Source organism: Saccostrea cucullata, unplaced genomic scaffold (genome assembly GCF_032062105.1).
Source record: "Saccostrea cucullata isolate Sc308-1 unplaced genomic scaffold, CSIRO_AGI_Scuc_v1 ctg11085, whole genome shotgun sequence".
Classification (NCBI taxonomy): Eukaryota; Metazoa; Mollusca; class Bivalvia; order Ostreida; family Ostreidae; genus Saccostrea; species Saccostrea cuccullata.
This window is the reverse complement of record NW_026924031.1, coordinates 1-14,807: the sequence shown is the minus strand read 5'-3', so window position 1 is coordinate 14,807 and position 14,807 is coordinate 1. Positions and strand designations below refer to the sequence as shown.

Here is a 14,807-nt window from a genome sequence, read left to right as displayed (position 1 = left end):
GTTATCCTTTATAGAGATTTTAATCTGAAATGGGGGACTAATAGATTCACTTTACTTGGAATTAATTTTGATGTAGAACTTCAAAATATGTCTAAATTGAATTATCAGCCAAAGTTAAGGAGAATAAAATCAATCTTGCATCAGTGGGAGAAAAGACACTTAACACCAATAAGAAAAATAACTGTTATCAAAACTTTGGTTCTGCCTTTATTAAACCATATTTTTATGGCAATTTTAAACCCAGATGACAATTTTTATAAAGAGTTGGATAAAGTATTCTTTTCCTTCCTGTGGAACCACTCTCAACATAGAATAAAAAAGGATGTAATTGTTAAAACATATGAAGATGGGGGATTAAAGATGATAAATGTAAAGGCTTTTACATCTTCCTTACAATTATTTTGGATGTGAAAACTCCTACTGTCAAATAGAGATCTACATGATTTTATACCAATGTTAGATATAAATAAAGTTACAACATGTGGTATTGAATATATTAAAAATGTCAAAATATCACTAAAAACCAAATTTTGGGTTGATGTATTTGACTCATGGATTGAGCTACATCATAAACAAAACCCAACTGCAGTTACATCAAATGCTCCACTTTTTTATAATCCCAACATCCTTGTTGGGGGGAAAGTATTTTTCAATAAATCCATGTTTGATGCCAATATCCGACACCTTAATGATGTTATAAATTAACAGGGAGTTTTCTTGACTTATGAATCTGTTTGTGATATATATCCACAAGTTAAAATTAATTTTTTAGAGTACATGAGTATTATAAGTGCTCTTAAAGCATGGATGAAGAAAGCGAATTTTGATGGAAATGTCACTAAGTCACAAAACCCTCTGGTTTTGTCAAATATAAATACCCTTTTAGAATGCAAAAAATCAAGGCAATTTTATAATCTTCTCAACCAAAATAGCACAGAACCTACTGGTAAAAGAAAGTGGAATGAAATATTTGAACTGAACGACAAAGAATGGAAATTGATTTTTAAATTGCCTTTTAAAGTTACAAACAACTGCAAACTGCAATGGTTCCAGTATCGAATTTTAAACAAAATTTTGGCCTCAAACTCGTATTTATTCAAAATCAAAATCATAGATAACAAAAACTGTACCTTCTGTCAAGTGGAAGAAGAAACAATTGAACATTTGCTTTGGGAGTGTGATCATGTACAAGATTTTTTAAGAGAATTTGAAAATTACCTTGAAAATAAAACAAATCTTCAGATATCGGAAACAAAATATAATTTCATTTTTGGATTCTTAGATAAAAGGAAAAAGATACAAAATAATCTCATTCTATGGCTTAAATATTATATCTACACAATGAGGTGCACAGGGAAAACACTTAATGTACCTGCTGCGATATCGCTTATGAATACATTTTATGAAACTCAAAAATATATTGCATACAAAAATGGTGAAAAGGATATGTTTGATACCTGCTGGAACTACTGGAAGCTTTTATTTCAGTGAATATTTAGATCGATATAAATATTGTGAATGCATGCACTCCTCTATCTCTTCTCCCCCTCCCTATCTTTCTCTCCTCTCTTCTTCCCCCTTTCTCTTTCTCTCTCTTGCTAAAATGAAAAAAATTACACCTTCTGTATTTGTTATTAATCATTTATTGTATTAAATAACAGAATGTTTAAAACAAAAATAAAGAATTATAAAAAAAGAAAACCCCAGCAGAGATGGATGCGTGATGACGGTGGTCAATTAAATATTGTTATAGCAGAGACTTAAATCATTTTTAATTTTAACGGCTCTACAGTGTTTTTTTTTTTTTTTAATTTTTTGCTGGTTATCTGTTTTAAGAAAATGGATTAAAATTGGCCTTTCATTAAAGAAAAAAATCCTTTATCCAGTTATGATGGATTTTGACAACTTTTGGCCTAAAGGATCTTGAAAGAAATTCAAAAATAAGAAATTGCAGATGGACAAAACAGGTGTGAGGTGATCAGAAGACTGTTCAGTGCAAATAGTGGCAAAGCACCTAGCCTAAAAGCAAATATTTTAAAAGTTCTTGCGAGTATTTGTGTTTAAAACGAATTTGACAGATCATGCCAAAATTATTCTAATTAAATGAAACTAAATAATCTGTTGCTTGATCTTTGCCCTCTTTTCGGATGAAAATTAACCACCGACGGCCTAAATAATCCACTACTGGTCTTCCACCAATAGCGTCCAGTGATTCTTGGCATCTTGTTGGTCTCATTTGGGCACCAGCGCCTTCAAGGACAGTTGGCATTTGTTGGGGCAATTCAGCAACCAGCTGAATGGTTTTTATGGATTTATCACTGATGATGAAATCTTCTAAATCTATAGCCTTCAGAGTTTCCCTTATTGCATCAGTCATGTTGGAATCTTTGTCTAACGAAACCTCTTCCTTTCTCTCTGGAGGCCAGGTTTTACAGCGAATTACAGCTTTTCTAGTCGCCATCTTCTATAAAGCAACAAAGACATTTTAATATTGTCTTAAACGTAGAACTGATTCTGAACACTAAATGGACAAAATCTTAATATGCTGCCAGTTGGCATTTATATGAAAAATTTCTTTTATCGTCATCAAAAACAGCCAGCGATTTATCAAAAAATAATGAAGCTTACATGTACTTGTATGTGAAGTCTTGTTTTATCACATAAAATATCTAGTAGTTCAATTGCTTCTGAGTTCTTCAAACAACCTCAGACAGCTGCCGACCTGATCAACTTCAACAGATTATTAAAAACGTGTGTTGCGAAGCAAGTGGTAAAAACGCTGTAACAATACAAAAACAGAATATATTAAGAGCCATTCTCTGTAACCACTTAAACTTCGTTGCCACGCATGGTCATGGATTTTGATGAAACTTCACCCATGCTTAGTACTTGAAACCAGAAACAAATATCAAACAAAATTTCGTTGCTATGTGTCTCAGTTGCTATGGCAACAGCCGGAAAAGTTTGAAAAATTGAGATTTTCAGCCACTTTAAAGCTTGACTGTGGCTTAATAAAAACTAGAAAGAGCAAACAACCCATTCTCACAAAAACATGACACCTTGATGTCACTTATACTGTAAAGAAACTGTTTAGAATATATCTCTAAGTAAGTGGTTACCAAGGGTACATTTGGAATACATTTAAAATGCTGAACTATGTTGAAAAACATTCCGTATTCACTAATGATAGGTATTACATGCTCAAACTCAATCAACAACTTACGAAAAACAATGAAAATAGTTGACCTTCAGTATATTTAAGTATAAGCAATATTATTTTATAAATAACTTTTATGGTTGCCATGGTAACACAGTGTAACCATGCAAAACCAGTAACTAAGATTGGGTTAATGCTACTGTCTTGAGGAAAAACATGAAAATTAAAGACTGGCAAATATGCATCCTTAGGACCTTGCAACACCAAAACCATAAGAAAAATTGGGTGTAATTGCTACTTTGCAGTGTAACCATGGAAACAAAGTACCAGTGCTTAAAAGTGAATTATTTTTCGCTGCATTAAGAATTAAATTGCCATCTAATCAAGAAACAAATTAAAGGACTCAGCTTGAATAGTACTTATCTGTTAGAACTGAAGTTGAATACCATATATAATCAACAATGTTGCTATGGTGACCAAGAAGGGAAGATGTTCGATTTTGTGAACTTTATATCAATATTAAACCCTGTGTGCCAACTTCTTGCATCCACGTAGAGATTGGATGATAGTCAAAATTTAAAGTTAAGTTAGCTGTTAATAAATATCAATCATAAAAGTTTTGGGAATCTACATTTAAAGGTACGTATCCAAGGAATGAAAATATTTTTCAGGTTTTTCAGCATATATTTTTTGCTTATTTCCATAGCAACGCTCTATTTAAAGAATCTAATCTGAATTTTTTCAAATGGGAAAACTTGGAGCACACCAACATCTTATAAAATTGATCATTAGTTATGAGGAAATGTGCTTTTTTTAAAGATAGCATCAGAATAAAACATGCAGAGTGTTACTTTGAAGGCTCTCTGTGGTATAAAAACCTTGGCCACCATTACCAACCAAAATGTAATATCATACTTTGTTCTTGGTATATGTTTCAAGTCTCTTTTTTCTATTGTTTGGTCACATTTCATCCTACAAATGCTTTTTATTTTTACGTGTATGACTTTATAAAATTCAATGAATATTTTTTTTCTTTTAAATAATTTGTTACCATAGTAACGTATGTAATAGTTGATTTACCAAACATGTTTATCATGCATTTGAAACATCTGACCCTCAACTTTTGGAAACAGTCATTGGCAATTGATCGCTTTGCCGCAAATGTTAACTATGGGGCTCTAAACATGTTAAAAAATGCCATTTTTCGAACTTTAGGACATGTTGCCATGGTAACTATAAAACATAGAAACCAATTTTTGCCCTATTTCATTTTAGGGTATCAATGACTTTCATCATAGAGAGTTTGGAGAAATTCTGAGACTATGCGTGCCACAGCTCCTATATAAAATTTCAAATCATTACAGAGAATGGCTCTTAAATGTCTACAAAGAATCTGGGGGGATAAGGCGAGTCATATGCCTACGCAAGGGCAGGTAAAATATTGATTAAAAAATTCTTGCAAATTCAACTTTTTGTTAAATTTGGGAGTTATTTATAACCATATGCATACAGTAAAGATAAAATCTGAATCAAATGACTTACAAATTGATTGTAATTAACCCACCAAAATGGTAACACGCTTTAGTAACCGTAAAAATGATAGAAATGGAATGTTAAAACTTTGTTTTTTATATAGAGTGGGTCTTTGTACCATTTTTTTTGTAAACAAATATTGAAAGGGTATGGAAGGATGTATCTCTCACCATTTTCAAAAATATGGTACGAAGACCAACTCTATATAAACTAGAAATATGTCCATAGGACATGAATGCCCCGCCAAGGATATATTAGTAAAGCAACATGAAAATTCGTATGTGTATAAAATTTGATCAGTTTGGTTCAGGTAGGGGTTATAGTTACTTGGGAATAAAAATGTAGGTCAGATACAGCATCCGAAGCAAGTCTGGTAGTGTCCATCCCTAGATGCATCATCCATGCAAGTTTGGTTCAGGTAGGACTTATAGTTACTTGGGAAGGAAAATGTAGGTCAGATCCAGCATCCGAAGCAAGTCTGGTAGTGTCCATCCCTAGATGCATCATCCATGCAAGTTTGGTTCAGGCAGGGCTTATAGTTACTTGGGAATGAAAATATAGGTCAGATCCAGCATCCGAAGCAAGTCTGGTAGTGTCCATCCCTAGCTGCATCATCCATGCAAGTTTGGTTCAGGTAGGACTTATAGTTACTTGGGAATGAAAATATAGGTCAGATCCAGCATCCGAAGCAAGTCTGGTAGTGTCCATCCCTAGATGCATCATCCATGCAAGTTTGGTTCAGGCAGGGCTTATAGTTACTTGGGAATGAAAATATAGGTCAGATTCAGCATCCGAAGCAAGTCTGGTATTGTCCATCCCTAGATGCATTATCCATGCAAGTTTGGTTCAGGTAGGACTTATCGATACATTGGAATGAAATATAGGTCAGATCCAGCACCTGAAGCACGTCTGGTAGTGTCCATCCCTAGATGCATCATCCATGCAAGTTTGGTTCACGCAGGGCTTATAGTTACTTGGGAATGAAAATATAGGTTAGATCCAGCATCCGAAGCAAGTCTGGTATTGTCCATCCCTAGATGCATCATCCATGCAAGTTTGGTTCAGGTAGGGCTTATAGTTACTTGGGAATGAAAATATAGGTCAGATCCAGCATCCGCAGCAAGTCTGGTAGTGTCCATCCCAAGATGCATCATCCATGCAAGTTTGGTTCAGGTAGGGCTTATAGTTACTTGGGAATGAAAATATAGGTCAGATCCAGCATCCGAAGCAAGTCTGGTAGTGTCCATCCCTAGATGCATCATCCATGCTAGTTTGGTTCAGGTAGGGCTTATAGTTACTTGGAAATGGACCTACTCCAAAAACTTTAACTGGGTAGCTCATCTGGATAATGAAGGTCAGATCCAGCATCCGAAGCAAGTCTAGTAGTGTCCATCCTTAGATGCATCACCCATGCAAGTTTGATCCAAGTAGGGCTTATAGTTCCTTAGGAATGGACCTGCTCCAAAAACTTAACCTGGTCACTCATCTGGAAAATGTAGGTCAGATCCAGCATCTGAAGCAAGTCTGGTAGTGTTCATCCCTAGATGCACCATCCATGCAAGTTTGTATCAACATGTGAAGTTTGATAACACCATCTTGAATGGTATGTTTAAAACTGAGCTAAACACTAATTTAAGAAAAGTGAAGTCAAGGTCAAAGAAAAGGTCAAGGTCAAAAAATGTTGATGCAGTTGCATAGCTCTCATCAATATCTATCAGCATATGAAGTTTGATGAAAATATCTTGCATAGTTTCTGTGAAACTTAGCTTTAAACAGAGCTAAACTCAAAGTGTGACTGAAGGACAGAAGGATGGAAGGACGGAAAGACGGAAGGACGGAAGACAGACATGACAAACACTATATGCCCCGGCCATATTCATGGCGGGGCATAAAAAGTTAGTTTACCTCCTTAAATTTCGGAACATATTCTCGAAAACTCGAAGTCCAATTGTGCGTTTGCTATACATATAGAACTGTTTGATATTTAAAGGGCAATGGATGTGCGACTTAGTGGCTCAGTGGCCATACCGGCGGTGTTGTAGCACCCAATTATTTGTCGCGAGTGTTCGAATCACGATTTTTAAAGATAAATATATTTTTTCACTAAAAACAAAATGAATAGATAAGATGATGAATTTATTTACGATCAATTAATATATTTCCTTTAATAAACAAGTTTTCAAGATACAAATGTATATAACATTTTTAATGCATTCAGTCCAAGACTACATATTACACGATTGAAATATAAACAATAATGGGTAGACCAGCACGATATGGCTGTTCTGTGTGCAAAAACAGATAAAAGGAAAGGTAAAGCGTACTTCTCCCAAATTTGATAGAACAATTCACACGCAATATGAAAAGCATCACGTTGAAAAATACTGTAGCGATAACCGCAAGGTTTAAAAATATAGATATTGTCATTTGGACAGTGCTGTACAAAGTTTAAATGTTTAGGTAAATCGAACAATTATGAAATTTCCGATATGCGTACAGAGCGACAAAATCCGTGTGGGCATATGACTCACCTAATCCCCCAAGATTCTTTGGAGCGAAAAGGATCACTTCACATCCTCTTCACATAACGACCCGGCTTACAAATCCAACAAGATTTCATGTTATATTATAAAAAATCTATCTCAAAATAAATTGATCACACATTATTTGTTTATTCTAAATTTAAGGTGGTAACTTACATAGTTACCGATAGATCTTCGGACACAAACAACCACTTGATTTGATAAACCGGAAACACATGGGAAGAGCGCGGGCGGAGGGTCTGTTTACCCAAAAGGATGCAAAAGAACCCAAAATGATTCAAAACAGAAACTACAAGAACCCAAAAGGACTCGAAATGAAGGGGGGATGGTTTTTCAATGTCACGCATCCCTTCGCACAATAACTATATCATAAGCCTAGAGTAGGTCACAAAATAAAACTTGTTTCAACATGCGTGGATCTAGAGTGGGGTCCGGGGGGTCGTATCCTCCTCCCTGGAATTTAGGTACTAAAATCGTAGTTACTAAATTGATATGTTAAACCAAGTAAAAAGTTACCTTGGACCCCTCTAGAAAACGCGCACCTGTGTTAAGTTGGTATGAAAAGTAATATAGGTATGAAGCATTAGAAGTGAAAAGTCAACCCCCACCCCCAACGAAATAGGATTTTGGGAGAGTATTTTTTTTTAAATTTCATTTTTCTTGTCAACAAATTACTGAGTTGGATTTCTTTTTGAATGGGGAGGAGCTAGGACACCCCCCCCCCCTTGGAAAAAAAATTCTAGATCCGCGCCTATTTCAACACATAAATTTCGGTAAAATAGAAGGGAAATATCTAATAATATGTTGTTATTCAATTAAAACAAGTCATATCTAACAAGACTTTAAATTAGTTTTAGAGTATTGTATTGAAAAATATACATTGACCATTTCAACATATACGAGGGGTGATCAAAAAGTTCGCAAACTATCTCTATATCTACAAAACCACAATTCAGATTAGTATGAAATTCGGTACACACATAGCCATACACAAGGTCTATAAATAGCATATGCTGAATAAAGTTTCTTTCCTTGTTTGTGACGTTACAATGTGAAAATGACGTCACTATTTAGGTCACTTGTGACGAAAAATGGTTGTCTCAGTCGAACTCGTTCACCAAACGACTGTACAATTTATTGTAATATCTTAGAAATCCCTCTACAGTATCATATAATAATTTGTACACAGTTTATTGAGATAAATGAGTTCCTATAAATTGATGATTGGATTAATCGTTTTAGTGAAGGAAGGCTGATGGTTAAAAATAATACTTGTCATCTTGCCCAGTGAAAGCAAGTTTGAAAAGATATGTATTTTTAATTAAGCAATTTGCTATCAAAGACCTCCAATTAGCACTTTGAAAAATAGTTGAATATTTGAACAATGATATATATGGCACGCCAAATTCACAAAAATGAGATAAACCTAGTTTCACAATTGATAAACTAGGTTTATCGATTGTAAACTATAGTTTACAAACCGTAAACTATAGTTAACGATTCGTTAAGTATAGTTAACGATTCGTTAAGTATAGTTTTCATCTGTAAAACTATATTTAACGGTTGTTAACTATATAGTTTACGAATGATAATCTAAGTTTATCTGTCTGTAATAAGCGTTAACAATAGATTTTGTTGATAAACATAGATTCACGTTTGTAAACTATAGTTTACAATCGTAAACTATAGTTAAGAGTTGTTAATCATAGTTTCACAAATCGTGAAGCTATATTTATCAGATCGTTAACTATAACGGTTTGTAAACTATAGTTTACAAATCGTGAAACTGTATTTATCAGATAATCTATGTTTTGCAATTGCAAATGATTTTTTTCAGTGTTAAGTATAGTTTACGTTTGTGAAACATATATTATCGCGTTAACTATGGTTTACGGATATAAAATATAGATTAACGTTGTTAACTATAGTTTACAGTCCGTAAACTATAGTTTACAACCGATAAACCTAGTTTATCGACTGTGAAACTATGTTTAGCTCATTTTTGTGAATTTGGTGTGCCATGGATTTAAGTATCAAATACCTAAGATATCGTTTACTTTAGATTTTAAACATATTAGATATGATAAAAAGGATGCACCCATTCTCTATCCACCTTGAATAAAGGTCTCTCCTGAGACAGAAGATTTGTGTTTTAATAGTCGCCATGCTTATTTTTGGAAAGGATGTTATTATCCACCCATTCTGTTGCCGAGATATGACCATCTCTGACAAATTTTAAAACTGTTGTTGTCATAAAAATTAACTCGCATGGAAAGAAATATAAAACTCGGAAAAATCTTTTAACTTTTGTGACAGAACGCTACGGAGGGGGTCACGTGACCGCCAATATCACCTGATTCGCGCATGCGCAGAACGGTGGTTGATGTGCATTAATTTAAAATATAATCAACATTAGGCCAGCATTTTTTTATTTCTAGGTTTACAAACCCGCCGCTCAAGTTTTTGAATTTTCAGAAAAAAAATAAAATTGAGAAAAACAGGATTTTTTCTTTCCGATGTCAAATTTGAGTCGGGATCGAGATTTCAAATTTACGAACTCGTACTTCCGGTTTTTAATGAACATGGCGGGTAATGAAAGGAGATTTGTGTCAAGTCCATAGCAGCACTAAAGCTTGGTTTAATGTAAATGTTTATCGATAGGAGTGCCATTCAAAACGTTTCACCCGTTCAGAGAACAATAAAATGCTGACGACTTTGTTGCAAAGTGACATGTTGGTGAGATATAATATTATGTATCCGCATTCAAAAGTAACTGTCTGTGATTGTAAATTATTTTCCTCCCACATGTTTAAAACTGCCCATGGTAGCTATTGTCAGAGACATTGTTTAGGTTTCTGTCATAGCTTACAGTCTAAGCATCATTCTTCAGAAAAGGGTCGCTTATGCATCAGATGTAATGAATAAAACTATGGGAGAAGTTAAGTCCATTTTAGAAGAAATAAACAATAGCCTAAAGAAATAAAATATTTCAACTATTTAAAAACAAGAATATACAAATATATACAGGCATGTAGTATCGTTTATGGCAGCCAGAAAAATTTTTTTACACTCAATTGAAAAAAATTTCACCCTACTCCTCAATACTCCTTGGGAATACTCCCTGTCTGTTTTATGAAAGGAATTATTACTTTTATAGGTCTCGAGTATATTAATATTTTAGAATAATTTCTACCTAACACACATTAAAAACAAAAATGAAGATATATTAAAAGAGAATTTCAAAAATTGATTTAAAAAAAAAATCTGTATTTTGTCCAACATCAAAAGATTTATATCACTGGTTGATGATGAGATAAACAATTAAAGATTGTATTTTCCCCTTTGTAACCCTTATGTGTCCAGTGGCAAGAAGCCTGTTAGGAGAGCATAAAAAAAGAAGCAAAAATTAATGTAGAAAAGTCGATAATGTATCCAAAATATAATTTTATTTTTTTTTTATTTCCTCCTCCTACGGGACTTTTTCATTCTGATGTTCGTAAACCTAAAAATAAAAAAATGGTTTTAATAAAACCAAATATTGTTTCTTGTATGGAAGTTATTCAATTAGTTTGCGAACTTTTTGATCACCCCTCGTAAATGCATTAAGTTTAACATTTATTATCTAGTATACTTTTATACATATTAAAATTTTACAATCTATAACTTCAGATGCTTCAGTCCTGAAAAATAAAAGAACAAAATATGACTGATATATTAAATATGTTATAATCTGTTAAAAATCATATGTCGAAATTTCTCATTTACAAATACATTAAGTACGCGGTAAATAATCCTATTTTCCCATCATTCAAAACACGACAAATACTGATTTGGGAGTAAAAAGACTGTACCTGCCACTGCGCTCTGGAAACCTGCATTGTAATCACACGCGACTTCGTTACTGACGTAATCCTTCCTGTCGTCTGTATACTGGTCGTTCCCGTTAGGCCCGCCCACCAGGGCCCCGTACAAAGTGTGGGGGTTAGGACCAGGCTGCTGTTGGTCAGCGAAGGAACATGGAGATGGGCGACTCGGACAGGAACTGAGAAGGAATTATAACAACAGATAACACTTAATTGGTTGTATTATATAAGTGAACTTTTTTTATTTTACGCATTATAGATGAAAATTAGGCGCCATCTATAAACCTTATTGAAATCGTAAAAAATTAAAACGCGTCCCTATCAATGTAAAAATTTATGATAAGATGATATAAACATGTTAAATTTAAGAAGTACAGAACTTGATATAATTAATATGAATAGGTACACTTTACAACTCTTTGTTTGCGTATTAAACTTGTTTTTTAATTCTAATGAATCTGGTGCACAAATGCTACAGATTTGATTCATTGTATTTTTTGGCATTCATAATAGCGCGGAAGTACATGTATTTTAACTATTATTCCCTCCCAACGGAGGGGATGTATAGTAACGAAATCCCGTGTGTGGTCGTCTGTGGGTGAGTTAATTCTGTGCGAAACGGAAGTGAAATCATTTGCATTGGGGGTTTGATGTCGAGTGCTGCTGTCTTTCCACAATTTTATTAAAATATGAAAGTAAAATAAATTTTCTGTTATGGCCTCTTTAAAAACAAAGTTTATTTTAAAATAAAATTTGTGGAAAGACTCTGTCTTGATTTATAGATAACCTCTTTGCGAAGGGATGCTTGCGACTGAAAATGAATTGTTGAATGCTACTCACCTAGACCTATGATGTGGTCTTTTAGGAGGGTTAGTTCCAAACCCAACAACAAAACTCCGGCCACTGTCACCGAGGGCATATCCTATCTGTGTCCTCGCCCAATGACGGTATTCATCTGGGTGAATTCCAACATCCGCAGCTAACAAGGCCATGAAAGCCATGTTTGCTATATATAAAAAGACACACCAATTTTTTTTAATGACAATTCCATAAATTGTAGTTGATGAACGGATGCCACGTTTAAAGCGGAGAAACGCATAATTTACGAGAAATGTTACCCGAAGCGGGCAACAATTTTTTTTTTTTTTAAATCGTCTTAATCATCCTAGAATGATGAAAAAATGCGTTAAGCATACAAGCGTATCTGAGTGCACCCCATTGGGACCGGAAGGCCATTCCCTTAGGACTGTACGGGATACTGCCGCCCGGCATCCAATCGTTAAATGTTGCCTCGATGTCGTTCTTGTAAATGTCTTTTCCAGTCATATTATAGAGAAGGATCTAAAGAAAATGTTTGTTTACTTTAACAGAATGTTTGACAACTAAATGATGCCAAAACAAGAAACTTGTTACAGAATATTGTACACATTAACTCATTTCGTCGAAACAGTCTATTCCTATTTTTAAAATACACAAGTAAAACGTATATTATTCTGAAATTGACATTAAATTTAAATATTCGTTCACATGATGACATATTCACTGTCTTGTTGTAAATTGTTAACGTCCAGAGATGAAGAGTTTACTATATTAGTCCACGGTTTACCATATTTCCGGAATATTTGTCGTCCCAAGACTGTCCCCAATCCGGTCCTGTGATATAAAACTGTTCAGCCCAGCTTAGGTACTTAGTGTCATTTGTAACTCGATACAACCAGGCGGCACCCCATGTTAACTCATCTTCATATTTATCTGATCTAAATGAAACCATTCGAACACTATTCAAATCCCTTTTTAATCTTTCTTAAAATAACAGCTGTAGTTAAACTGCATTAAGAATTATGAGTAACTCGTATCTGTTCATTTAATCAGGCTGATATTACATGTTTTAAGCGGCTGCTCATGTTAATTGTATCACCTACCTACCTACCTACCTATCAATATAGGTTAATATTTCATGTTTTAAGCGGCTGCTCATATTAATCGCATAAGTAGGGCCAAAATAAAAAAAATACCTTGGTTTGTTTTCCCTAACGCGACCGACCCAACTAAATCGCACCGACTGATAGATTTTTTAAAGAAGATGATTCAAATATTTTTTTGGTTAACAAGTTTAATAAAATTCAATTTTATCAAAATCAATTTTTATCTGAACGGCCAACATTGTTCCACTGTGATTTTCAAGCATTTGTTGGAAACAAAATGGCGTCCAGATGTGATTACAGAGAATTAATTCTTCACAATACAATGGCGACGTCTCAATCTTATGCCTTTAACTTATTAGAATTCTTCACTCTTGAAACAATTCGATAATAAAATTTACCATGACTAATTAAGAGTGTTTCGATGGTGTCATGGCGTCTCCATGTGAGTGAATAAATTTTCGAAAGGGACCTTAAACAACAAACAAACAAACCTGTATGTTGAATTTAAGATACGTAAAAACATGGAAAGGACCGCCTCATGAGCAGATGAGAGGCCCACCTCGTGAACACATCATTTAATTTCAATGCATTTTAGTTAATTTGAGTTTTGATCTAATAAACAGTTTATCTATGTTCCTATGTTTACTATATGCCATTGAAGGACCGTTTTCAATGTTCCTCATTGGTATTTGAACCTGAGACTTACTTCTTAACTCCAAAGCAAAATGCTCTAGAACCAGTGCAAATCTCACGGCCCTTAAAAAAGTAAAATGATTGTTTATAAGCACTGGAGGATGATGGAAGGTTTGAAAAAATAGTTAGCGTATTTGAGATTCTTGTCTTTTCTTTTTTTTTTTTATTTGATTTATATAAATGTTCTCTGGCGTGAGATATTTCACAAGTTCAACTAAATAACAGTTGCGAATTAATAAAATTTTGTTTTTAAACGGCATATACATGTACATGTATAACACTTAGCAATTTGTTCACAAATCGCTTTCTGTTGTACTTTTCTTATTTTTAAAGGTAAATTTCCATGAAATTTTAGAATGTATTTTCAAAGCTGCTGTCAGATAGAAAAATTGTTTACCTACCTACCGACCCAACTTGAGAATTTAGGGTCGGGTAAGGGGAAACAAAGATATTTTTAATTCCGGCCTAGGTTGATATATATTACAGTTTGTAAGCGGCTGCTCATGTTTATTGTATCAGTAGGTTGATATTACCTGTAATAAGCGGCTGCCTGATTTACACTGTCGCTGTATCTAGCTTTATGGTGAACCGCAAAGTCATATAGCTGTTTAGCATGAGTCAACAATTTAGTAGCAAATTCTGGGTCTATTTAATAGAAATAAAAACTGGACATATAAATTGGTCAAATGGAATTAAAACATGGAAAATTGAAATAAGTATTCTTTATCTTACCCTTTTCTTTGAAAACCAGGTAAGACACAGCAAACGCGGCTGCGTATTCTGCAGCGATGTCACTTCCGGGTCTGCTGGCTGTGATTTTATATGCTGGTCTTGACATAGTCATGTCTTCCGGTCTTCCCCAGAAACCATGATCCTGTCCGCCATCCCCTACCTTATAAATATTTTACTATAGGATTTTTGTCGTTGAGTTATATAGTTCAAAGAAAAAATAAACAAATATAATTTGTCCAAGAACGATATATAATTTCTATTCACTAAGAATCAGTCTATAAACGAGGTTTATTTATGTCTACCTGTACATATAATTCATTTGGTCCTGTATGACATTTAAGCATCCATTCCAGTGGCCACC

The 14,807-nt window shown here is 34.1% G+C and overlaps 1 protein-coding gene and 1 long non-coding RNA gene across 2 annotated transcripts; both read right to left on the bottom strand.

Moving 5' to 3' along the window:
* Positions 1 to 714: 714 nt before the first annotated feature.
* On the bottom strand, positions 715 to 7,438 carry LOC134265534 (uncharacterized). The gene is made up of 3 exons (XR_009991768.1): positions 7,390 to 7,438; positions 2,629 to 2,779; positions 715 to 2,464 (listed from the first exon to the last, which is right to left on the bottom strand). It is a non-coding gene; the product is annotated as an uncharacterized LOC134265534 (long non-coding RNA).
* A 3,452-nt stretch (positions 7,439 to 10,890) lies between these two features.
* On the bottom strand, positions 10,891 to 14,802 carry LOC134265533 (endoglucanase E-4-like; the record flags this gene model as incomplete). The annotated part of the gene is made up of 8 exons (XM_062747756.1): positions 10,891 to 10,913; positions 11,085 to 11,275; positions 11,937 to 12,102; positions 12,293 to 12,437; positions 12,703 to 12,853; positions 14,248 to 14,359; positions 14,447 to 14,606; positions 14,749 to 14,802. Coding segments are annotated over 8 exons (1,002 nt in total), but the record flags the coding sequence as incomplete, so codon positions are not given.
* Between the last annotated feature and the right edge of the window lie 5 nt (positions 14,803 to 14,807).